Source organism: Vicugna pacos, chromosome 12, assembly GCF_048564905.1.
Source record: "Vicugna pacos chromosome 12, VicPac4, whole genome shotgun sequence".
Lineage (NCBI taxonomy): Eukaryota > Metazoa > Chordata > Mammalia > Artiodactyla > Camelidae > Vicugna > Vicugna pacos.
Genome location: NC_132998.1, coordinates 776442 through 802150, shown reverse-complemented (window position 1 = coordinate 802150; position 25709 = coordinate 776442). Strand labels below are relative to the sequence as shown.

The window sequence follows — 25709 nt, the reverse complement described above, 5'->3', positions numbered from 1 at the left end:
ATCATCATCATTCATGCTGTTGTATCTTGTATTTCCCTGGGCATATAGTGTGTTTTGCACACAAGATGTACTGAACAACTATTTGACGAATCTTTGCTTTGGATGGATAGGCAGGCTAGGCTTTCTCTCCTATCCTGAAGGCACTCCTGATGGGAAAATCTCCTCTACTTCCCATTCTGGGTTGAAAATTCATCTGTTCTTCTGTAGCAACAACTTGAGAATTTTTGTTTGGTTTCCTCTCAGTTTTAGGCTTGTTCACCTTCAAAATATTTAGTAGTTGGCACAATATGATGCAAGGAGGTTCCCCTCCCTCCCAGCAGAAAAGCAAGGCAAAGGAAGTCTGCAAAAACAACCAGGGGTGTTAAATTACTCATGTTTATTTATAACAGACCTTCAGCCAGTACAGTACAAAACTTACAGTAGTATATCTCCGTTACACAAATATTTACTTACAATATATTACATATACAAAATGCTTTGCAATAAGTCTCAAAAGCTAGTTTAACTCCTCTTGAGAAAGGAGAAAAACTCTTTAAAAAAAAAAAAAAAGAGGAGGAGAGGGGAACCAGAGGAAGAGGTGAAGGGGTAAATCCAAGGAGACACCAAGCATAGGCTACAAATGAAACCCTGGGAGAGAGAAGAGGTGGTATTGCACTTGCTTCTGTGTTTTATTTTTTCTTTTTGTTCTTCATAACTTCTGATTAAAAATATATATAATATATATATATATATATATATTATGTACACAAGGAAAGAAGCTGCCAGAAGTATTACAAAATCCCATCTGCAGCTTGGATACTGACAAGAAAAAACAAAGGTCTGGAAAAGTGTCTATTTAGAAATTTTCTTGTGTGGTGTTGATTTTAAATATCAGTATAAAAGAAAAACACCTCTTTTCTCCATGTGGGTTTCAATGTATTTTTTTTTTTTACCTTTTTTTTATGCAAAAGGGGCTGGGAGAGAGCATGAGGATGTTTGAGGTTCCAGAGCTGGAAGGCTCTGGAAAGTAGGATTTTGTACCTAAGACCCTGGTTAAAGTGCAGTGATGGTCTGGAGAGAGACAGAGTGCCCTTCTCTCCCCTCCTTAGCACCTGGGCTTGCCCTTCCAGTCTCTGCTCTCATGGGCTCAGAGTATGGCCTCAGAGCATAGTCCTTCATGTTCCAGGAGGTTACAGGTGCCAAAATTGACTGGGGGAGGGGATGGGGCAACCTAAGGCTCTGATGCCCCAGAAGGGAATAGTCCTAATGAGGTGCCACCAAATACACAGCAGACGCAGAAGAGGTGGTGGGGGCACGTCAATCGAGAAGGGGCTCAATAACCAGAACAGTTGAGGGGAACCCCAGATATTAATGTCAGCTCTGCTGCCATTCTGAAACAAGGAGCCAGTTCACTGGGGTGCTCTGGAGACTCTCCCCTTCCCCGGAGACCACTCTCCTCCCAGCGGACTCCCCCATCCTCTGCCCTTGGCAGCATCTGTTTATTGCTACATTGTCAAGGAGGAACAACCAACCCACAGTGCCCCTCCCTGGCAATCTGGTTCTCCTGGGGAGACCGCATAATGGGGGAGAAAAGGAGGAAGAAGAGAAGGATTTTAGGGTCTCCTTTCCCAGAAGAGGGTAAGGTAGACTCTCTTAGAGCCCTTAAGAGCCCCAATCCCAGGGTCTATTCCTTAGCCAACCCTTTACCATCCCCCTAAATTATCCCTGATAGGGAGTGAGAAAAGTAGGAGGCAAAAGAGCCAATAAGGAAAGGACATGTGGAAAGAAAGATGGAAGGGAAGAGAGAAGGAGAGAGGGAGAGAGAGAGAGAGAGAGAAGGACCAAGTGTTACAACTTGTGAGGTGTTGTGTTTGGTTTTTACTTTTTTTTTCTTTAAATATAGAAAAACAGGCTTTGGTTTGAATCTCAAGGAAGCAGAGAATGGGATGGCTGTGGCCTTGGGCAGGGAACTCTTGTAGAAAGAGACCTCCACTTGCAATGGAGCTGTATCTCCTCCTGCCCCTTTCTCTAGGTGACCCAAATAGCCAGGGGTCTCTGCAGCAGCCAGGAGAGTGCCCCCCTCCTGCCCTGCGTCTGGGAGCTGAGTGTAGAGGGGGCAGTAAAGGAAAGCCCCCAATTCAGTTGCACCCATCCCATTCTTGCTGGGACAGGAGTGGAATGGGGTGAGGGGCACGTGCCCTTGTTTATCCTGGGACAATTTTTGGTTACACTGAAAATTAGAAGAGAGAAAAGACACATCCTTTTCTCCCTGCCACTGATCCTAAGAAAAGGGCCAGGAGCCCAGGAATGAGAGGGTGAATCCTGCCAGGGGGAGAAGAAGGCAGCATGACTGGGGGGCTGAGGATACTACCCCCTTGTCATCAGGCAGCAACCCACCAGCTTCTCAGAGGACAGGGACACCTGGAGCCCCTGAGAGCCCAGGAAGGTCACTAGAGTGAAGAAAGTTGAGAGGTGGAAGAGAAAGACAAAGATTTTGACCCACCCCCTTCCCTGGTTCCCAGTTAGGCACCTGTGGCTCCCAATGTGTCAGAGACAGGATTGCTGACCTAGCCTTGGCCCCTGAGAATATAAAAGTGGGGCATTCCAAGGAGAGAAAAACCACCAGAGTAGACTGGCAGGCTGAAGAGAGTAGAGCAGTGCTGGGGGTTGTCTGAGGAGAGAAGACAGATCCCGAATACAGGCTTTGGGGAACTCATATTACCAGGGGTCTGTCAACAGGACCCTAGGTCCCACGGTGCCTGGGGAGATTTTCTCCAGCCCCTCCTACTTCCAAGTGAGGGATTTCTTCATTCGTTCAGAAATAGTGCAAGCTGCCTAAAGTGAGAGGGCACGAGAGGTATGAAGTACCAGTTTGAAGGGTCCCAGAGAGGAGATATAATGCCACAGAGCTAAGGTAGGGCCAGAGGGAGCTACCAGCATCAAAACTGAAGAATCGGATAATGTAAAAGGTGAGGACTTAACTCAAGAAGCTCAAGGTCTCTTAGCACTGAGAGGAGCCTCCTACCCCTGGGGCTGCTGGAGGAAGCTGGATCCAAGAGAAAAATGAGGCCTAAAGTGGAAGGGGACGGTGGGCAGGAGGGTTGGGGAGTAGTAAGTGGTAAGTAACCACTATAAGGTTAAAAAAAAAAAAAGCAAGAGAAAAATCAACAAATTATATTAATAAATAACTCAGTGAGATGGTGGGATGAGAGGAGAAGAGAAAAAGTAGAAAAATAAGCAAAAGACCTATTTCATCACAACGCTTAGATCAGTCAGGGAAGAGGAGGAGCGTAGTGGGGAGGGGTCAGGGTCAAGTGTGACGTCCCATAGCCAGTGGTGACGGCTACACAACCAAACAGTTTGGGATGTGGTGGGGACAGGGCTAGACTCCTGCAGCTCGGGCAGTGGAGTGGTGGACTGAGTGGGGTGGGGGCAGTAGGTCGCTAGCCCACCTTGTGCTCCCCCCGGACGATGTGGGAAGAGAATTCGTACCGGTCCTGGCTGTGGTAACCACAGATGTTGCACTCAAAAGGGTCTCTGAAGCCATGGCAGCCCATGTGGATGGTGAACATGACATGGTCCAGGAAGAGGATGCGGCAGTGCTCACATTTGAAGGCCTTCACTGGCTCCCCGCTCTCACCCACCACCCGAAGCACTTCCTTGGAGGGGCCTGGGGTGCCCCGCAGTAACCCCTCCTGTGGCTTGGGGTCCTCTTTGGCGTAGGCGGGACTGGGCCGGCCCACCACAATGGTGGGCGGTGGCTGGGGTGGGGGACCCTGAGGGAGGGATACCACCCCCCCAACCCGATCTTCGTGGTTGCTCTCTGTATCTGTGGAGTCCTGGCAGCCATTGCTGGGGGATGCCCCCGGGTCAGTCAGGGGGCCTCGGGCCCGGTAGAGGAGGGGACCCCCATCAGCCAGGTCCTCGGGTCCCTCACCTGCTTCTCGGGACCCTGGAAGCTCCAGTCGACTGGGGAGGGGCTGCATCTGAGTGTAGACAGAGCTGATGACAGGCGTGAGTTCCGAGATACAATTGGTAGGTGGAAGGCGGAGGGGACGCAGATGCTCTGCTCCTACAAAGGCCAGAGAACCTCCAAAGCCAGGCTCCAGGCCGTGGTGTGCCACCAACTCCACATCCTTCTCATAGCCGCCCGAGTTCACATCATAGGGGAGGTCCGAGAGGCTGAATCGCATCTGCTTTTCGCCTGCGGAGAGGAGGGTCTCAGCAGAGCTGGGTTTGGATCATTCCTAAACCCCTCAGGATTACTTCTTTGTTTGGTTCTTGCCCCTGGGGATGACTGTGACTTTATTTACCACGCCTCATTTACTTCCCTTGAGGTCAAGTCCTCTGTGGGGCTGCTCCCCGACCCTGGGCAATAATCTTAGAGGACTCAGTCCCAGCTCATCAATCTTAATTCCCCCTTCATTACTCTCTACAAAGCTCCAGGTCCTTAGGGAGCTAACGACAAGGGCGAGGCCAGGCGACCCCACATGCACCTTCTGTCTCCGACTCTAAGGGCCCTTCTCTTGGCCCCCACAGACTAAAGTCTTTACTAGTCTCCAAAACTGGAAGAGCTGAGTCCCCGCACCCCTGCCTCAACACTGACCCTCTCCCACCCTCCTGAGGTACATTTTCCCTCTTTGCTCCCCTTCTGTTCTGGGGATGGATTCTGAGCACGGGAGACCACCAGACTGCTTTCTTTCCCTCAAGCAAATCTCCAGATCCGGTTGGTCTAATGGCCACAGGAGCTCAGATTTAGGTGAGCTGTGGCTTAAAGCTGACGTCTCCTTCCAACTGGACTCTTACCTACGAACTTCTGAGGGGTGGAACGCTTGCGTTTCGTGAGGCTGTTGGCCAGACGATCAATGAAAGTTGGCCTCTCAGAGGATGAGTGCAGCATGGAGTCTGGCACCATCTCCAGGTCCCGTATCTCATCACCTAGTGGGAGGGAGGTGGGAACAGGCAGTAGCGGCTGAGTAGGGGCAGCACGGGCCCAGCAGCCTCTGCCTTGGGAAAACCAGCAGCTCAGGAGCTGAGGGAGGTCACATCCAGTGACTGGGAAATGCGGCTCTCCTTACTTCACCCCATCTAGACCTCACCGCAGCGCGTTTCAGGTAACTGGAGACAATCACGTACATCTGACCTTGATTTTATGCTTATGTTTTCTCTCTCCCTTTAGACTGAGGACATAGAGCAAATCCACCTCTACCTCTGACCATCCCTCAGCACCCACCACAGGGCTCTTCACCCCCTGGGGCGCTCAGCACCATTACTGAAGTGACAGTCCCCTGTTCCACAGACCTCAGTCGCTGTTGGGGTTGGTGCTGGGCTCGCCCGTGTCCCGCACTCCCTCCGGCCTGGCCCTCCACTGCCCTGTGGTCCTCCCGCAGCCTCACCTGATTGGCCGGCCAGCGCTTGGGCTTCAGTGCTGAGACTCTGCAGGTAGTTGTGGCACCGCTCCTTGTGCTCCTCCAGGGTGCTCTGCTGTTTGTAGCTCCGGCCGCAGTAGTTACACTTGTAGGGCTTGCCCACCGTGGGAGAGGAGACTGGGGGAGACAGGAGAGAAAGAGCATCAGAGGTACTTCCCCCTGAGCCCTGGCTCGACACAATCACCCAGGAGCAAGTGGACATGGGCATGACGAAGGGATGCTGCTCAGCTGAGTTCTTCTGCTTGTCTTTCTTTCTCCAGCTTCGGCCGCAGGCATGGATAGGTGACCAACCCTTGGAGAAGAGGGACAACATGTAGCTATGGGAGGAGAGGGGGACCCAGGGACAGTTGGTGGGCCTCAAGATGGCCATGTTGCTGCTGAGAGGAAGGGAGGACCCAGGGACTTTGTAGGGGATCATCCCTGGCAGGCAGGCTGGCCCCACCCCAGGATCTCAGAGTCTGGGGCCCAGACTGTGGTTTAACCTTTCCACGTGGCAGGCGGGTGTAAGTGCTGTTTATCAGACAAGGGGATTTTTTTGCTTACGAACTATCTGCTTCAGTTTGGGGGAAATTGGTGGGCTGGGGTGACAGAAACAAGAGCCCTTAGACCTGCCAATGTGGGGAAGGGCAGTTTTCACTGACCTTTACTTGTACTTTTACCCGCCTCCCCGACCTGGTTGTACTGCTCATTTTTCTTTCTGTCTCTCTATACTGAGATACCAAGAGAGTCCTAGAAAACTCACCACTGAGAGAAATTCTAAGAAGAAAAACAAAAAAGAATAAAATAACAATAGGAAAGTTAAGGAGAAAAGTAAAAGGAAGAGAACACCAACTTTGGGGTCTTTTTTTTTTTTTTAAATAAGGAAAAGGTTATAAAGATTTTGGCCAGAAACAGATTGAAAAATAACATATGATATCACTTATATGTGGAATCTGAAAAAAAAAAAAGACAAACGAACTTATTTATAAAACGGAAACAGACTCACAGACACAGAAAACAAACTTACGGTTACCAGTGGGGGAAGAGGGTGGGAAGGGATAAATTGGGAGTTCGAGATTTGTAGATACACACTACTATATATAAAATAGATAAACAAGTTCATACTGTATAACACAGGGAACTATATTCAATATCTTGTAGTAACTTATAGTGAAAAAGAATTTGAAAACGAGTATATGTATGTTCATGTATGACTGAAGCATTATGCTATATACTAGAAGTTGACACAACACTGTAAACTGATTATACTCCAATAAAAAATATATATATATACACAAAGAAAAAAAGAAATGAAGTAGAAATTATGTATTAAAACTTTTTTTTTTGTTTCCACTGAAAAAAAGAAAGGTTAGGAAAACCGAGATCAATACTTCCTTTAAAGACAACTTGAGACGTATTTGTGAGAGGAGAGAAACAAGGTATTGTATATTTAACATTTCTTGGTACTATTGAGCAGGAAGACAGGAGAAAGTATCTCCAGGAGGCTGGTAATTACTACCCCCCGTCACCTCCCACCACAACACCTAAACTGGGCCTTGACTCAATCAATCTGCCATTTCGCTCTTACTCCGTAAACATGAGTGTTTAGGGGATGAGATGAATATCATGGTCCCCACCCTCCCAAGCCTCTTGGGGAAATAGGTTTAATTTAATTAATAAAGCAAAAAAAACCTCTGATGTCTAGGGGAGGAACTTCTTTTTCCTTACAGTGTGGACTGTGATAGAAAACATCTCACAGCGATGGGACCCAACAGTGTATCTGTGCTCGCTTCTGCCCCTAATAATCTTGTACAGAACAACATCTAATATCCGCCCAGCTGGCCTCATTGTTGTTGGTAGGAATTCTCGGGGCCAAGCCACCCTTGTTCCAAACCAGCAGGGGGAGCCGCCCCTTTTCTGAGGAGAAGGAGCATGACACCGTGGCACCTGACATTAGTGGGAGTCCAGTGAGGCTGTGGAATAGTTCTGTGATAACAACATTACCTTGGAATTGTTATAAGGATCACCTGAGGGAGGAGACATGCGTGAAATGCTTTGTAGGTTATAAGGCATGAATCAATAATGATCGTTCTCCACGTACACAGAGATAAAGGGGTCCCAGCCCCAAAGTGACAGAATCTAGAACAAGGTAGGTGGCTGGGCAAAGTAGAAGGTGGGGAGGTGATTGCTCTGTCCCTTTAAATCCTGGCCCAGGAGAGTTTAAGCAAAGAGAAAAACAGCAAAGACAGTTTCCAAGGACAGACCCTACTAATTCTTTCCCCTCTGCCCTTCTTCCGGCCTTTTCCCAATCTTGAGCTCCCTCCTTCCTGCCAGCTCAGCTCCTGGCCTCTTCTCAAGTCTAAGCCGAAAGCGTAAGACTTAGCTTCAAAAGTGCTATCTGTCCAGCTGATTCAGAAAGATGTTGACTCAAGCCGCCTTGGCTGGGGCTAGGAAACCTGGTTAGTCCAGTTCCCTGGCACTGTCCCAAACGCTGACCTCAGGCACCCTCTGGATTTGCTCTTGCCTCTGAGGTGACAACCTCTTGGGATGGGAAACAGAAATGGGATACAGTTTTCCTAGGCCTCCCTTCTTCCAGTTTGGGAGGCTCATGGATATTTACAAGAATCAGCAGGAAATAAAGAGGAGGACTTACAGAGGTTGCCCGTGACCTGTGGTGCTGTGGGGGGAGGTGAAGATGGTGACAGGTGTGGGGCCTGGAGCACATGGGAGTGGAAGGAGGGGTTCCCCTGGCGCTCAGAGGTGGGGGGTGATGGGGCCCAGATGGTTCTGACATCAGCATGAACTTTAAAAACAAAGTCAGGGAGGGTGGCTGTTGAGAGCCAAGAGCAGCGCCTGTGCTCCTTTTGGTCCATGTCACGGAACGTGGCAGATGTAAAATACCCCATCAAAGAGTCCCCTAAATTCCCCATGGGGCCCTGCTACCCCGCTCTGTGAGTGCTCCCCCCTCCTCAGCGACAGACATGGTAACTCCCCAAACACAGGAGAGGTCGCCGAGCTCTATCCACTGGGTGGACTGGACAGGCCACTGACCTGAGTGTGTGCGGAGGTGGCCAGTGAGCGCATCACGCCGACGGCAGGCATAGTTGCAGAAGGGACACTTGAAGGGCTTCTCCCCGGAGTGCAGCTTGATGTGGCGCAGCAGGTTGCCCTTCTGGGTGAAGGAGGCACCGCACTGGTTGCAGTGGAAGGGCCTTTCCCCTGCGAGTGTAAGAACAGATCCCAGAGAACCGGCTGTGAGCAACTCTGAAGGCTGAACCTAGTCCTTCACCCTCCGCTCCACCCTGCCTGGGGGCAGGAGGGTATTCAGGAGGTGGGAACAGTCTGACCCCTGGAAGGTGTGGACTAGAGGTGTGTGGCAGGGAGCAGGACACCAGGCCTGGAACACTGGGCCAAAGACTGTCATCAAAAACTGAGGCCCATGGGGCTCACTCTGCCCCCAGACCCAGAGCAGCCAAGAAGCAGCTTCTGTTTCCGTTTTTTGTTTTTTTGTTTTTTTAAATCACGAGACAGGAGGGCTCAAACACTACCCAGGACCCTCTTGGGTCCTGGCTACACACCTTCCTCTCTATCACCTCCTGAGACAAATACAAGCTTTTCTTTGTAACAATGGCAGAGGGAAATGCTGGGAAGTACAGGTGTTGAGGGAGCCCAAATTCCATCCCCCCTCCTTTTTCCTTCAGCTAGAAACTGCGAGGAGAGACCCTTCCCCTTCTGAGGCTGCCCCACCGCAGCACGGCCTCCCAGCACTGCCTCTGCCTCGCCAGCCCACCCGGAGTGCCTCCCGGAGCCTGGTGGACTCACCCGTGTGGCTGCGCTTGTGCACCATGAGCACGTTGGGGCCGATGCAGACCATGCCGCAGACGTCACATTTGAGCTTGCCATTGGGCAGCCGGATGCCACCAGGGGAGTGAGGCTCTGGCCCGCTTCCATCACAGTAGCCCAGCGGCTCCGACAATGAGTCTTCCACGATCACACTGTCATCCTTTTCCAAGAGCCGCTCATCCGGCCCCAGCAGTCTGCTCGACTCCTCATCGCTGTACATCTCCACCTTGATGGAGTTGGCTGGAGGGTGGGATGGTGTTTAGGAGAGGGATAGACATAGGGGGCAGCTTGCCCATGGGCCAGCATGGCACTCCTGAAGTCCAAAACTCTATCTCCAAGCCCTGAGACGTTCAGGCTTTGGAAGAGGCCAACACCCTAAGTATCCCAGGTGGTGACCTCTGGGTCCTGCTGGGACCTGAAACAACCTTTTCCTCCTGTCCCACCAACCAGGCAGATAGACTTCAAGAGAAAAAAGCCTGGGGTACATGGATGTCTTCAGCCACTGGGGAGAGGAGGAGAATAAGGGGAGCCTTTTTCTCCCCTCTCTTGTCATTAAGAAAGATGTCTGGCTTGGCCCTGGGCAGGAAGCCAGCAAGTAACAGTGGTGGGAAAATGGTCCTAGGAAGACCGCAGATGGCGGGCTAAAAAGACAGCAAAACTGGAAGACGGACGTGGCTCACGTTATCTCCCCCATAGGACTGAACATCTCTACTCTCCTCCGTAAAAATCTGGAGAGGGGGATGGAGGAGGGAGGAGCCATTGAGGAGAAAGCTTTGGCTCTAGCTCTGACCTACATTCCTGGCTATTCCAACCATTTAGAGAATGTCACAGATCCAGGGCCAGCTGAGGAGGGGCAGTCATGGGGACCCTGTCTGGGCAGGAGACTGGGGGGCACTGATGAGAACCTTCTCATCTCTATTTCCTACCTACCTCCAGCTCACGGCCATTTCTATCTACTCATTTGTCCAGCTCCAGAATTTCTCTTTGGAGCCTTTACCGTAATTCCACCCATGCATATTTTAATCCCCCCCTGGTCACTAGGCAGTGACCGTTCACCCTCCTCTCAGAAGTCGGGGGAACCCTAGACACTGAGCTCCTCAGTGCTGTTAGAGACTCTGAGCCGGAACCCAGAAGGAGGCAGTGCTGGGGAAACAAATGGCTGCTATGGAAGGCGAACGGAGGGCCAGACACAGACGGGGCGCCTGGAGCCAAAGAAGGGCAGGAGCTGCACTTACCACTGAGTGAGCGGCTGGGAGAAGAGTGCTGGCTGTTGGGGGTGCTCACTGAGGGCCCCACTGGGGCCCCGAGGAACTCCTTCTCCAGAGATGAGTCCCCGCTACCTTGGAGGAGAGAACAAGAGCAAGGGTGAAGCTGCAGCTGGAGCCATTTACTGTCCCTCGCCTAATCTTTTCAAAATTCAGCTAAGTTTCATGAACATTGATCTCATAGCCTAGTACAAGGCAGTGTTGTATGCTGGGCACTGTACCTTGTGCCCTCGCCAGCCTGGGTGCCCGGCGCTGACTTCCGCGAACTCAGTGGCCGCGCCTTGCCCACCCTACCTTTATCTAGGCCTGAGGGGAAGAGCATCACTGCCTGACGTCCACAGGAAGCAGGGCTGGGGCTAGGCGGGCCGGGGTGGAGAGGAAAATGGGGGCCTCAGGAGGGAGGTGGTTCAGGACAGCCGTTCCTCCCTACTCTTCCTCTCCGGAGCCCCCAACACCAGGTTCGGGATCGGCAGGAAGGGCAGCTGGAATTGCCCCTGAATCTAATGATAGTAATAGTAATCATAATGACAGCAGCTAACATTAACTGAGTGCTTACTACATGTGAAGCATCATTCTATGCACTTTAAATGAATTATCTCATTTAATCTTCACAAGAACTTTGTGAAGTAGGTGCCAATATTATCTTAATTTTGCATATGAGGAAACTGAGGCACAAAAAAGTTATGTTACTTGTCTAAAGTCACACAGCTACTAGTGGTAGAACCTGGATCTGATCAACAAACAGTAAGTACCCATGTCCTTAACATCACCTGTACAGCCAATTGGGAGTCACTGTTTCAGGAGGGGAGAGGTGGGCCCATTCGACTCTCTAAAATCAGCAAAAATGTGGCTACTCTAAAAAGCCTCCTATCTGATATGACTCCAATCACATATTTACTACTTGATGTTCCCTTGACAGTGAAATCATCAGTTAATTCTCCACATATTCATTTTAACTTGTTGACAAATTGCTTCGTAAAAAATGCTTTTTTAAGAGTGTCATATATGTTTTAAAAAATCAGATAACATACCTGAAGATATGAATCACGTCTTTAAAAAAATTTCCCTCCTCCCCACAATCTTCTGCACAAATATACGGGTGAAATAAAACACGTGTGGACAAACACAGACACAGACACATATCACATATGTAGATACACATAGAGAGAACATACCTGCAGGATAAACATGGCCATAGCCGTCTACGTTATCTGCTAACATGAACATGCATAGACGTGTGCACACAGGCCTAATATGGAAGATGCTGAGAGAGACAAACCCTCAAATTCATCCCTGAAGTCCACCTATTAGTACTTTACCCAATTTCCCGGCTATGCACATACTTACTTTCACAAAATAAAGATTCCATTATAAAATGGTTGGAGTCTTGGGCCTGAGGCAAGAAATCCGGAACACACCCTCCTGAGGGATCCCTCTCCAGCTTTGGTCAGTGGGAAGAAAACAACCACTCAGGACTTTGGGACCATTTCCCATTCATATCCTCTCCTAAAAGTCCCATTTCTCCCATTCTATCCCGTCAAAGCCTGAGGAAATTTGTTCACTATCTATAGAAAAAACCTTATGGCTTGAAACTGAGGTTCCCCAGCTGGGGCTCTTTAGATGAGCCATGGTTATCTAAAAAAAGTTGACCCAAATCAGGACCACACACATATCATGCAGTGAACATCTCAGAGTTGAGGGTTGAGACCTGTGGACCCAGACACAGTTTTAAATGAGTCCTTTCAACTAAGAGTAGCGTTTACTAAGGTTAGAAGGGCTGAAAGGGTATCTTCTTATTCCTTTTCAAACCTTGGTGCTGACTTGCCCTAAATCATTGGATGCTAGTAATGGGGGAAGAACAGGGCTCGGGGCCCTGGCACTGAGTCCTTGACCCTAAAAGGATGAGTGAGCTTGCTGGAAATCCTTCGCTGGTCCCAGCCTACTAGGCTGAGGCTGCCTCTTGGGGCCTGGGGCTTGGTATATGGAGAAAATATCCTTAAAGGGATATTTAGGGACATTAAGGGGAAAACATCCTTTGTGGCTCTCCCTATTAAGGCCTGGGAACAGGAGGAAGAGCAGGTACCTCCAGAGTCACACCAGTAGTTCAAGGGGCTCTTTGATGCCGTTGCCGTTCCTAGGATAAAGGTAAGAGGCACAACAGGCTCAAGTCTACTTTTATGGGGCTGATACAGAAAAATGAATCAGTTTCAGGGGTCAGAAAGCCTTTTTGGGCTCCAGGGATTTTGAGTTCTAGCCAGACGGTGAAAAGAACTTGAGTCAGATTTAGGAAGTTCAGCAGTTCCTCTCTCAGCCCCAGAAACCCCAGTGAGGGAATTTCAAATGCCTGGGACTCCCAAGAAATCCCAGACTGTCAAAGCCAAGAATTAGGGCCGCTCTCAGGTCTCAGAGAAATTTTCTTGGTCAAAGTCATCGTAGATTGGCTGAACCCCTGGAGGGCAAAGCCAAATCATGAGGTTCACATCAGAGAAACCAGGAGGTGGGTAAAGGGCAGAAAAGCAGGAGGGAGAGAAAGGAACCAGGGCAATGTCCCACATGCTAAATGTGTTTCCCATGTTGAGGGAGCCGAGCCCTCGCTCCAGCTGCCCTTCCTCCATCCCTTCAAAGAGTGGCCACCTCTAGGGAAGAGCCATGAGGTCCAGAGCCTTCACACTTCTCTGCCAGGGACCTCATCCTAACTGCTTCCCCTTTCTTGACCATGGACTCCGGGGGGCAGAATGCTAGCCTGCTAGCAGGGAAGAGTGGGGTACAGGAGCAAAGAAAGACGCCCATCCCCAGCTCTATTGTGGGGAGGAGGCTGAGGCCCCTCAGATCTCTGTTTCAGGTTGAGGCATCTGCTGCCGGGGCTCCTCTTTACCTAGATTCTCTCTATTACCCATTCCCACCCCAGCCTGTCTCGGCATTTCACCCCAGGCAGCGCTACATCTGTCCCCAAGGCCTAATCAAGATGTCACCACAAGCTCCCACTGTCCAAGTCGCAGTCTTTGCTTAGCAACACCAAACACCCTTTCCCATCCTCCGCAAGTATGAGGAGGAACGCCCCCTCCCCCGCCACACACACAGCCCCCATCCTCTCCCTCTCCTCAGGCTTGGGAGTTGTTACTGAATTGGCTCCCTAGCCCCAGCACCCCCCTCCCCCCTCCACTAGCCACCTTCTGCCTGAACTTACATTATCCTTCCCTTGCCGGTGAGACCCTGGGGTGCGAACGCGGCCGCCGCCTTGGAAACGGCGAGGGAGTGCGGGCGGTGTGTGCATGTCTGCGTCTCGGTGGCAGGCAGGGGTGAGCCCAGCCACTCACCTTCCAGGAAGCGTGGATTCCTGGAAGTGAGGGGAACCGCCGTCATTTCGCAGGCAGCGGCAGCGGCACGGTGAGCAGGGGCCCACGGCTGCAGCCAGCAAGAAGAGCTCAGCCCAGGGTGTATGTGTGTGTGAGTGAGTGAGTGTGTGTGTGTGTGTGTGTGTGTGTGAGAGAGAGAGAGAGAGAGAGAGAGAGAGAGAGATAGAGAGGGAGAGAGAGAGGGAGAGAGAGAGGGAGAGCGCGAGCAGCGCACGCCTGGATGTGCCCGGGGAGGGGGCTGGAGAGAGTGTGTATGTGTGTCTGGCGAGGGTGCGTGAGGCTACAGCATCCCTTTCCCAAGCCGGTGAAGGGCTGGGGGTGGGAGGTGCGCACGGGGAGGGGGAGGCAGACGCCGTTGCCCTCGTGCCCAGCAGACAAAGAGGAACTGCACAACAAATGCCTGAGAGAGACAAGAGTGTGCGCAAGAGAGAGAGAGATGGATGGACCGGCGGGGTAGGGGGGAGACAGGGGGCCCCCAGGGAAGGCCCAATCCTCTGCCAGCTGGGGAAAGCCAAGGCCTCAGAGGTCATGGGGCCCAGGACACGGGGCAGCTTCAAGGCTCTCAGATCGGCAGACAGCCCCTCCCCCACCAAACTCAGGCACTCCTTTCCCTCCTCTATTTCCTCCTCCAGGAGGGAGGTCGCTCTCCAGATCTGGGGACTGACAGCCTCCCCGTTCCCAGCAGGGAGAAGGCCCTGCACAGTCCAGATCTCCGGCTGGTGTTGCTCTGTGGCCCTGAGTCCTTTCAGATCCCAGGCAAAATACTGGTATAGCCTCCCCGCCTCCCCTCCCCTCCCGTGCCCCTGGGGCCCCAGCAGCCGACAGCCCTGGATGAATCCGCCCTCTATCAAGACAAGGCCTCTGCTCCCTTCCCTTCCAGAGGAGCTGCTCACTGACGTGCTGACCTACTTTGGAAGACTAGATTTTCTGACTCCAAGAATTTGGGGGTGGGAGGGGCCGTGAAACTTTGGGCTGCCTACCCCTGGATCCTTTTCGGCCAAGGTTCCCTTAAACATCTCAGTCCCAGAAAACTCGGGACAAGCAATGCTCAGTCAATTAATTGCCTGGGCTGGGTTTAAGCAACTCAATTTCACTTGAAAGACAGGGAATAGGGGTGAGAAGAGCCTCTGTGGGGCAAATTAATGGATTCCTCCTTTCTTCCCTCTCTTCCCCAGGAGGGGGTGATCTGTACCTTTAGAAAGAGATAGGAGAAGAAAACATGGACTCCAAATTAGGTTCTGTGAGTTGGGAAAATCTATTTGAAGAACAGGAGAGATACCCGCTTCATCATGGGCCAGGCAAAGGAAGGCCACCAGATGCGGGTGGAGGCAGAAAAGCTGTGATGACCTTGAAGGGGCCGCTGCGTGCTTCAGGAGGGGTGTACACTGCCGCCTTTCCCGCTGCTGCCGAATCAGTCCGGGAGAGGTGGGTCAGCCATGGGCGCTCAGGTGCCCCTCAGGTGGGCTACCTCAGCCATGCTCAGTCCTGCAGGGCTGCTTTTCAGAGTGAGGGTTAGCCCTACCTTGACTGTTCCCTGTCCCTCTCTCAAGTAGCTGCTGACGTCTAGAATTCTCAAAACACAGATGAGGGGTTTCTGGCTTCCTCTTTCATTCAAAAGCCATCCTGTGCAGAAGTCTCTTCTTACCTAAGAAATGCCAACCTGCTGAAAGCCAGGGAGCTTGGTTTCATAGCACAGTAAAGCCAACACCCTCAGAAGTTTTCGTCTAATGTCTAACTTTTTCCACAGATAGGACTGAAAAGAGCTCCACGGGATATTTCCCCAGCTGCCTTCCTAGTTTCTCATTTGCCTGCCTTAGGGCAGGGATGGATTTTCTCCATCTGAGTGATCCCCAGCACCAAGGCAGGGTCCTGAGAACTGGTGTTGCTCAACAGTGGTTCTCTGAATAGGCTCAACTGAGCAGGAGGTAGGAAGATTGGGTGGCTCCTCAGAAGGGCCATGACTGTAGTTCCAATAAAGTCTCTTTCAATTAAATCAGTCCACTAGATCCCTGTCACTCTGTCCAGTATGTGGCAGGGATCAAATGTCTGCCTGTACCCATTCCAACTCCTTTCTTCCTTAAATGAGAAAGGGGTCAGAGTCAACTTCTTCCTTAACATCATGCGGGTGTTGCCAACGACTCTCATATGTGCGTCTGGCCTGTCCTGCTGTCTCCCTTAGTGCATGCCCATAATTCATGCATTGGTCCCACTTTAAGGTAAAAAAAGTAAGCTATAGGTCATTTCTACAATGGTGCTTGGATTACTAACGGGGATAAGCATCACATCAAAACCCAATTCTGGTTCCATCACCTCTTTTTTTTTTTAAGAGATGTTAGGGTTTTTTGGTGGGGGGGTTAGGTTTATTTATTTATTTTAATTGTTTTAAATGGAGGTACTGGGGATTGAACCCAGGACCTCGTGCATGCTAAGGATGAGTGTTACCACTGAGTTATACCCTCCCTCTTCTTTGTTTATGGGTCCATGGTCCCAAAGGTGGGCCTTTATATTATTATTATTATTATTATTATTATTATTTTATTTTATTTTATTTTATTTTTATTTTTAATGGAGGTACTGGAGATTGAACCCAGGACCTCATACATGCTAGGCTTGCATTTACCACTGAGCTATACCCATCCCCCTTCCCTTACCTCTTAAAATCATTTCCTGCCCTGGCATTCTAATGGTACAAAAAATGATTCTTGTCATCCTCGAGACAAACTCTGTCTTAGGCCCTTTTCTCCACCCTCAGAGGGGAGGCCAGATGAAGTTCCTCATTTCTTTTCATCTTGTTAAACTCTGAGGGGATCCTGATTACTTTCATATCCCTGACAGCCATCCATACTATAAGCAGTGATCTCTTCCACCTCAATAACAGCATTTGGCCAGTATTAAAAACTACAACATCTTATGATTGGAAAGGACTGGGGGAAATGAGAAGCTCTGCTTTAACGGTTGTAAGCTCTTGGCCCATTGGTTGAATTCATTCAGACCATAGATCAGTTTGGCTTGTCCCATGGAATGTTTGGGGTTTTTTTTAATACTGAGTTATTATTTTTAAAGGGCGACATTTCCTATAAGATTTCAATTTCTGATTTCTTTTGAAAAACTGTAAGTTTTGGCTACACGGGATACACACTCCCACATGGCAGTGCCTGGTGGACACTGCAGAGCTGCTGCTCCTTGAGGTAGGTTAGGACACGTGCTCTCCAGTTCATGACAGCCCCATCGGTCTCTTCTGCTCATTATCTGAGCCTAGTTCATTCATTTACATGCCTGCATGGCCCCTGCAGGCTTCTGAGATTTGAAATCCTGCTCCACTCTCTACCTGGCTGGGACAGAATGTCAAGTTTGGCTGGTGTCCTCAGGGCACAGGAGAAGGAAACACATCTTCCTTCCATCTCTTTGTTTCAAATCACTTCTCTCTCTAATAGTCTCCACTCATCTTCCCTTCCTATTGCCTTCCCCTCCCCCATCCCTCAAGAAGTCTGGGAAGAGAATCACTGTTTACGGAATGTAAAATGACCACAATAAATGCACACTAGCAAGCGTGAGTGTCAGCTCTGTAACTGGGGCTCTCCACTTTGCTCCACAGGAGAGTGTCTGCTCCCAGCCCCTTACAAACAGAATGCACAAGAGGGCATACCAGACATATAGGAGCGGCCATTGAAGTCTTCTATGTCCATCTTAGGGAGATTCTGCTGGAAGAGAAAACAGCTGCTATTAGAAGCCAGACGTGAGGAACGAGGAGGTTTCTCTCTAACACTCTGGAGTTAGCAAGAACCCTACAGGGTCACTTACGTGTGCTCTGACCCTATCCTAAAGAATCAAAACCTCATACTTTGTCCTGGTGAGAAAGACAATGTACACTGACTTGCAAACCCCAGGGTTTCCTCCAACCCCAACTTCTGCAGACTTCCCCAGTCTCTTGGGGAGAAACACTGTCTTATTCCAGACTGGTCCCTGGTTGTGTTGTTTTGAGAGTAGACCCTCTTCCTGTAGATGGGGGGATGGAATAGGAATGGAGACAGGTTACAGACCAGCCCTCGGGTGCAAAGAAACAGCCCCATAGAGGCTCTAAACCTTGTTAAGGATGGGGTAGTAATAAGAGGAAGAAGCTAGATTCAGTCATTCAAGGGATATTTTTTGGGTGGAGGGAGCGTGGGAGGGGACAGGAAAGTAGAAGATGGAGAAGAGCAGCCCACCTTAGGTTCCGTGAAGAGTCCTCTACTGAAGGGGTAATAAATAAAACCTTTAAGTGGCTTCCCCGACCTTCTTGTCAATTACCTTGCTATGATTTATTTTTTAAGTGGAGTGGTGGGGGGACTCTGAATTTAAAATGCAGGCTAGTCTATTTGAGGGAAGGCAAACAGTAATTGGCAGTAGAGTATTAAACAACCAAGAACTGAGAACAATTAAAAGTGATAATTTGTTGCAATGAATTATCTCCTTAGGGGCCTGTGGGAGGAGAAAAAAAATCTATTTGGTGGAAATTTACATATATCCAAAATTGCTTTCACCCATCATCTAATGAAAAACAAATACCCCAGGGGCAGATCTGGGGGAGCCAGGGTGGGCCAAGGGAACAGGCTGAGCTGCACAAGGATTCTTGGTCTCTGAAGGATTCATTGAAGCAAACAGATGAAAATTTGGTTTGCTTGTAATACTATATTGAGAAAAGTGGGAGTAGGGGGTTCTGGAGGGCACCCCCTCCAGAGGGGAAGTATCTATTACCCTGTCTCTCCTCCCCAGTCATTCTTGTTTAGTGCTGAGAGACATACTCCTGTAAATAGTCTCATGAGAAAGCCCAAGACACAGGCTTTGCTTCACTTTGAAAAGCAGCTCTCCCTAGGTTTCACTAGAGAGATTCCTAGCTTTACCCAGGAAGCCTGGGTGTGGAAGAAAAAATTCTCTAAATTTATTTTCAGCTCCTCTTTTCTTGACATCCTCCCTGGGATGGACTGAGATTTAGGACTAGACTGTTAAACCAAGCCACAAGAATAAGTGGTTCCTTGAAGGTTCCCTTAGGGGCAATGATGAGAAGAGCCCAAGTCCACAGTGGTTAGTGAACTCAGAGTCTCTGGAACTAGCCTTAGAACTTGTGGTGGTCAGGGATGCAAATGTGAGGGAAGGCAGTCTGGTACCCACGGGCCCCTTTCATTTCTGAGTCATTAGCTCCATAATTGCCCTTTGGGATTTTGCAAAGCTCAAGATGCCACAAGTAACTTCCCTCACACACACCGCCCCCAGGCAGGTGAAGCAAGAGTGAGCAGGATTTCCCCTATTTTCTGCTTAGAGAACCTGAGGCTCAGGGCAGCTAACAGACTTGTCTCAGGGCTCACAGTGAGGTCGGAACAAGGAAAAGAATAAGTCTCCGGCCTCTCTGAGGTGTGCTCTTTCCATTAAACCATGTTGCTTCCTTTCAAAAGCCAGGGTACTCAAGGCCTTTGTGGATCTCCTTGCTTGTCCTGGTTCTAACATCAATTTTCCTGGTTCTAACATATTTTTCTTTGGTGTGATCCCTGTGGGAGTGGGGTCTGTTACTTGAAAAGGAAGAACAAGTTGAGCAGGCTCTAAGGGGAGAAATATGCTAATACAATTGTGTGTGTGTGTGTGAGAGAGAGAGAGATAGTGTGTGTGTGTGTGTGAGAGAGAGAGAGAGAGAGAGTGTGTGTGTGTGTGTGTGTGTGTGTGTGAGAGAGAGAGAGAGAGAGAGAGAGAGAGAGAACCAGGAGCTAGACAAGCACTAGGTGGGCAGAGCAGCTGAAGCATAGCATTCAGCTAGTACTGGCTCAGGAAGTGTATCTCATTCTTGGACACCTGCCCAAATGGCCCCAAAATAATTGCCAGAAGGGTCTGAAGGAGTTGTTTTCTGAGCTGGACTTTGTTCTTAGAAGTAAACTGAGCTCGTCTGCTTCTTAATTGTTCTTAACAGGTCCCCCATGACACAGCTTGGGCAAAAACCATCTTTAGCTGCCTCCAACTGTCTAAATGCCACTCTGGGACCCCTGGGAGTGAGATGGGATCGAGGTTCTGCTGTTCCCGATCCTGGTATTCTGAGAGCCACAAGCACATCAGGAGATGTACTTCACTGTCTGCTCAACTCTCCAGGCAGCACATCCCTCTCTACCTTCCCACTCCCTGCCCTTCACAGCACCTCCTTCCCTGCCTGGCCAGCCAGGCAGACCTTAGTGTCTCCTTACAGGAACTGGGTCAAATTAGGCAGTGCCAATTGGAGACACACCACAGTGGGAAGAGGTATAAGGACAGAGAAGTTAGTTTCACAAGACAGGTTTGGCTCAAAGATCTTGAAAGGAAACTGGCTTTACAGCAGCATAGACATCATTCAGTGATGGAGGTCGGTACATATGTACTGTAAATTCAGTTCAGTGAGCTGAATACAAAGCAACTAGAGACAGCCAGTCTCCCAATTCAGAAGAAAGTAGCTCTGTAAGAAGGGAGGGAAGGTTGATCATTGTAACCTCTGGAGACAAAGATTTTCTTCCCTGTTCCTTTGAATGCACTTCGCACCATCACAGGAGTCCTCCATGGCCCTGGCTTTCTCCAGTCAACATGATATCACATTTGAACAGGAATGGGCACCCCTTCTAGACAGAAGATTTCCTACCACGCTTCCTGACAAGCAGCAGGGGAGACCAATCCAAGGTCTGACTTCCAAGGGCAGGTCAGGCATCAGCTAACACCTCCATCTCCCATCTCCCCAAAAACGTTCCCCCATCTGTAACTATTGGTGACAAAAATACTGGAGTGTTAAATTTTCTCTGTGTAGTGGCTGTGAAAGCCTAAAATAAGATGGACATCACAAGTAATTAAAACTCTTCAAATCCTCCAAAGAATCCTGTTTGATCCAATGACACTACAAAATGAGAATTTAAAACACTCCCTCCTCCCACCATGTAGCATAGTAGGTAGAAAGGTAGTGAGGAGGATATTGGATATTGGTGGGAAAGAGGGTGGGAGTGGAGAGAGGGGCAAGGGTCCATGCCATCCTTTTGGTTATTATTCCCAAAGTGCAACAGGGAGAAGTGGAAGTTTTTTCCTCTGGCCCCTCTTAAGACCTGAGATCTAAGGCAGAACCCAGTGATTATTAGTAAGACAGAACTTTCCACCTTCCTGGACCTGAGCAGTTCAGATACTACAAGTAGACCAAACCCCTAGCATCATCTTCTCCTGTCTGTGCCCTCCTGAACTGAATGAAATCTGAGCAAAAACACTGGAATCACATAGGTGGCTCTGCTCTCTACCAGGACTTTGCATAATTGGGGAGGGGGAAGGGTTGAGGGAAGAGGTAGAATTAGGCACTGTTTGCAACCTGACTACACGCCCCTTTCCAGGATCCAGACCTTGACATGGAGCAGTTTGCAGCTATGAAATGACCTTGACGGTCAACCTAGTGCCCTCTGAAGGAAACCCACCAACCTTTTCTCAGCTCATGTGTCTGTATGTACAGCAGAAAGCTCTGACTCCTTTTTCCACCAGGCTGTAGATGGTGACCTTCTGCCTACATACAACATAGACGAAGACAGCTCAGCTTCGTTATCCAAGTGCTTGGGGAGCAGAGCGGAGGGGATGAATTCCCAGGTCTCCCTAGGAATGGCCAGTCTCTAAAACAAGAAGGGGTAAGAGCGGGAAACACAACACCTGGGCAGTGGGAAAGTATCACCTCATTTCTCCTTTTAGATCTCAGATGATGCATCTTTTCTCTTGTTCTTTGCGCTTCCCTGTCCTCCCCATGCAGACTGCAGAAGAGAGAGAATGCTGCTAAGGGTTATGGGTGGGAGGGGAAACAATCTCACCCCTCCCATGTCTCACTTCAGGATTTAAGGAATAAGGAAAGGGCCAAACTAAACAGTTTAAATCACTAGGTGTGATGCACATGAGATGATACTTTGAGTCTTTTGGGTATACCCTTGAGTATATAAGCCCTGCTTCTATAGAAAGGCCTCACAAAGTCACGCTGTTCAGCTGCATGTTTGGGCAGGGGTTATGAAAGTGGAGCAGGGCAGTTCAATTTGAGGTGATGCCCAAAACGGTTTGCTCTCTCAAGTGAAGTCTGAAATGACATGGAAGTCTCAATTAACTACTCTGGTTGGTGTAGGGTGGCAAAAAGGTGGAAGAGACAGGAACAACTGCTTTTGGTGGCTGTCCTGGCCAGAAGTCCCTAATGCATGCTGACCAAAGAAGCTCACTGTTGTTTGGGCCAGAAAAAGATGTTTTCAGGCTCCTCGGCTATCAAGGAATCTTGCTCTGACAATCCAATTTAGTAAGCCTCTCTTCATGTGGAGGGCCTGGGGCAGGGCTGCTCCAGGACCTAGGGAATCCTGGAGCTAGAATGGAGTTGAGAGATGACATCCAATCTCTTGGTTTTTAACAGAAGAGGAAATTAAGCTCCGAGTCCCCTATCTGGTTAGCAATAGAAGTAAGACAAATAGCACCCAAGTAACCAGTCGGGTTCTTTCTACTACAGCACAAAGTTAAATCTTGCCACAGCTGTAAGGTTTGGGGCTACTCTGCTTGCCCTCTTTCTTGAGTAATGAAATGAACAGTTTTGGGGTTTGCATCTCAGTGACTTAAATCCTTGAACTAGAAATACAGGTTTATGATGGGAAAAGAAAGAACCCTCTCCTTCCCATGTCTGCTTTCAGAGATTATGGGCCTGAGGAAAAAGTCAACCTAGACTCTCACTACATCTCTTTAAGGTAGGAACAGGGCTCCTCGGCTCAAGGATTAGACCAGCAGTATTCCAGAGAGTCTACAAGGTTGATGCTCCCCACCTCCCCCAAGAGGGTGGGGACCAGGCCATTCACATCAGCACTGTCTTTTCTTAGGTGCTTTCATCTGATAAACCTTGAACCTGTCTCTGTTCCCAATACAGAATCCACAACTTCTGAGAAAAGGAGGCAAATAAAAGAGCTTGGAATTCAGAGCCTTTGCCAGCAGGGTCAAGAGACCAACAAAGAGAATCCCTCCGCCTGTGACATTGTCTACATGCACAGGGCCCCACACTCTTATTCGTTCCTACAGAGTAAAATGAGGCTGGAAGTACCTGCCCAACAATAACTTATCTTTATTTTTTCCTTGACTATTCTGTGTGTGTGTTGAGAAAAGAGATGGCCAGTCTGAGAGAAAATAACTTCTTTGTGGATGTTGGGTGGGGAAGGTAGGATAAAAGATAGGATAATGTTCCTCCCATGCTGGGAAGTACTGACTATATACTAAGAGGAAATAAGGAATAAATTTTCAGTTGCATTTTTACTGAAAAAAAGTCAGGACTTATTTCTGAGCCAAGTCCTGAAACATGATTTATCCTTAACCTACTGAGAGTAAGGGGACTGCCCAGAAGCTACAATTCAGCTAACTGCACTCAGTGGGCAACGAAAACATTATGCTTTGTGCTTGAGACCTCAGCATCTATTGATTAGGACAAGATATGATTCTGAAGCTGCCAAATTGAGGACAGCTCCCACTGTCCTGGGGCCTACTCTAGAGAGACCTCTCCTGCTTCCCCATAGTAAGGTGATTTTCTTCTTTTAAGACTTTATTTTTAACTAAGGAGCCACTCTTTTGACTGTTCTCATGACCCAGGGAGCTGTCTGGATTCTCTGAATTAGGCTGTTAGTGGGGAAGGCTGAAGTCCTCCGCACACCACAAAGCAAGATTCAGGGACCCATTGGCAGACCCATGAGGAGGTGAGGAATTCCCAGCTACCCCTACCAAACAAGATGCTATACTTTCAAACAGCGTCTGATTTGGCCTTTTATCTCGTCTTGTCTTCAGAATTTTAGTTATCTTTAAGTGGAAATATTCTAGGTAGTGAGATACGTGTTTTTAATACTTCCTAAGGATATGAACATGTACCTTCACATAGGCAAAGTGAACAAGTAGCAGTAAGGGGAAACAGCTAGGCCTCCAGAGTCTTCTGCTTGGCTATGATGTTGGAAGGCTTAGAGCTGACCTGTGAGCAAGTCAAAAATATACCAAGCTCACCCTTGATGCTTTGAGGGCTCATACTGGGGAGACTGGGGCACAGCTGCAGCTATCAAACATGTAAGTGGGGGTGGGTAAGAGTCACAACAGTAGACAGTTTTGCTTATAAGAGAAGGCACTGAGGCGAAAGAAGGTGTGCAAAACTTGACACAATGTGGTTGGTAATACATCAAGTCTTCCTGGAAGCAGAGTTAGTAAATTCTTGACCTTGGAGGGGGAAATGGGGTACTATATTTCCTAAACAACTCATATTTAGGTCTATGTTCCCATTAAATACTCCACTGTCACCAGATAGGGCCATTCATAATTAGGGAGGGAAAGAAAGCACAGAAATCAAAGGTAGTGAGGATCTACAATTCTATTAGATAAAGGGGAAGAAAATAACTGGGAATAGGTCTGTGTGAAGAGGTACAGGGAGGGCTGTTTTAGTTCAGACCTGCTTCTCAAGGTCTGTTGTTCCCTCTGGTTGTCTGCCCCAGGACTTTCTCTGTTACATTTCTTTCTTGGAGGTCCTATGCAGTGAATCTCTTCCTTCCGAGGTTCCCCGGACTTCTCACCCTACACAGTACTCCAGACAGCACTTTTCACTCTATCCGGACTTTGTTCTCTACTACATGGTTCTCCCACTCGGCTCATTGCCTCCCAGATCTTCGCACTTCGGCCTATGTCTTTCACTCTAACCTTCTCTACTTAACCTTCTCTACCAAATCCCCGGTCTCTAGCTTCTCTGCCCAGGTACCCTGTCTAATTATGCCTTCTCCGCCCTGTTCCTCTGTTCTACCCAAGTCGTACCCCGAGAGGAGCCTCGCGCACGCCAGCTCCTGCCTGTCCTTGGTCCTCAGCCTTGACCGGTCTCCCGCCTTTTTAGGTTGCCTTGGTTTCTGCTACCTCCCCCTCAACCCTGTGGCCTCGCGTCAAACTCCCCCATGACAGCTTCTTCCTTCGGGCCGCAGCCCACCCAGCGACCCTCTACCCGACTGGCCCCCGCCCACGTCTCCCCGCGCTTTACTCCCAAGCCCCTAAGGCCCCGCCCCCGACCACCGAGGCCCCGCCCCCGCGCTTCGCCCAAGCCCCGCCCCTCACTCACCTGAGGCAGCTCCGCGCGCGCGCAGGCTTGGGGGGGCGGTGAGGGAGAGGGGGCGGTATTGGGGGAGAGGGGGGCGGGGCGGCGGCGGTCCCCCACTCTGGCCCGGGCGGCCCAGTGCGGGGGGGAGTGGGGTCACTGAGGTGGCCGCAGCCGGGCCGGAGGCGGCATCCGGGCGTTCAGCAGCGGAGGCGGCTCCATCTCCATCAGCGGCTTCACCTGAGGAGGGACGGCCCCCCCCCCACAAACCCCCCCCATCACAACCTTCCCCCCTCCCGCGAACAACTTCCGGCCCCACCACCAGGCGACAGGCGGCGTGGCCGAACACCGAGCGCCCCCAAGCCCGGGAGACTGCTGGGGAGAGATGGAAGAGTTAGGGGAGAGTAGCCGAGCGCCGAAAAATTCGAGCCCTAAAGGCGCGGTCCCGGGCAGAGCGTAACTCAAATCGCTGCCCCTTCACCTCCATCTAATTTGCAAACGAGGCCACGTTGGACGCCCTACTTGCCCTAGCACATCTGCTCTTAGTGCCAAGTTTTGTCTCTGCCTGTCCTAAGACAATATTGATTTTAACCTCTTAGCATTCTTTGCCTTTCCTGCCAAGTGTGTAGGGATTGCGGGGGAGGGGGAAGAGGACCTCAAGGATGCCGAATTTAAAATGTTTTCCTCTTGGGGGGATATCCTGAGGTCATTCACCTAAGCAGCCCTGCAGATGCCGACAGACATCAGAGAAGGAAATCCCATTTCTTGATTTCCCTGTACTGCTTCC

At 49.8% G+C, this 25709-nt stretch overlaps 1 protein-coding gene and 1 long non-coding RNA gene across 5 annotated transcripts; one reads left to right on the top strand and one right to left on the bottom strand.

The window, feature by feature from the left end:
* Nucleotides 1–356: 356 nt before the first annotated feature.
* Nucleotides 357–24973, bottom strand: LOC102540378 (zinc finger protein Eos). Of its 4 annotated transcripts, XM_072972458.1 has the most exons (10): nucleotides 24947–24973; nucleotides 21536–21611; nucleotides 21292–21373; nucleotides 17498–17552; nucleotides 10466–10570; nucleotides 9210–9470; nucleotides 8439–8606; nucleotides 5376–5525; nucleotides 4786–4917; nucleotides 357–4183 (listed from the first exon to the last, which is right to left on the bottom strand). In XM_072972458.1, exons 4-10 carry the CDS (start codon nucleotides 17535–17537, stop codon nucleotides 3423–3425), a joined length of 1617 nt encoding a protein of 538 aa, XP_072828559.1. In that variant the 5' UTR covers nucleotides 17538–17552; nucleotides 21292–21373; nucleotides 21536–21611; nucleotides 24947–24973; the 3' UTR covers nucleotides 357–3422. The 4 variants fall into 4 exon arrangements, with proteins under 4 accessions (XP_072828559.1, XP_015106897.1, XP_006218624.1 ...); XM_015251411.3 differs by lacking the exons at nucleotides 21536–21611; nucleotides 24947–24973 and having other exon boundaries at nucleotides 17498–17549; nucleotides 21292–21366; XM_006218562.4 differs by lacking the exons at nucleotides 17498–17552; nucleotides 21292–21373; nucleotides 21536–21611; nucleotides 24947–24973 and adding exons at nucleotides 11843–11936; nucleotides 13683–13953.
* Nucleotides 13784–23143, top strand: LOC116282786 (uncharacterized). The gene is made up of 3 exons (XR_012078220.1): nucleotides 13784–13882; nucleotides 21352–21491; nucleotides 22748–23143. It is a non-coding gene; the product is annotated as an uncharacterized lncRNA (long non-coding RNA).
* Nucleotides 24974–25709: the final 736 nt, after the last annotated feature.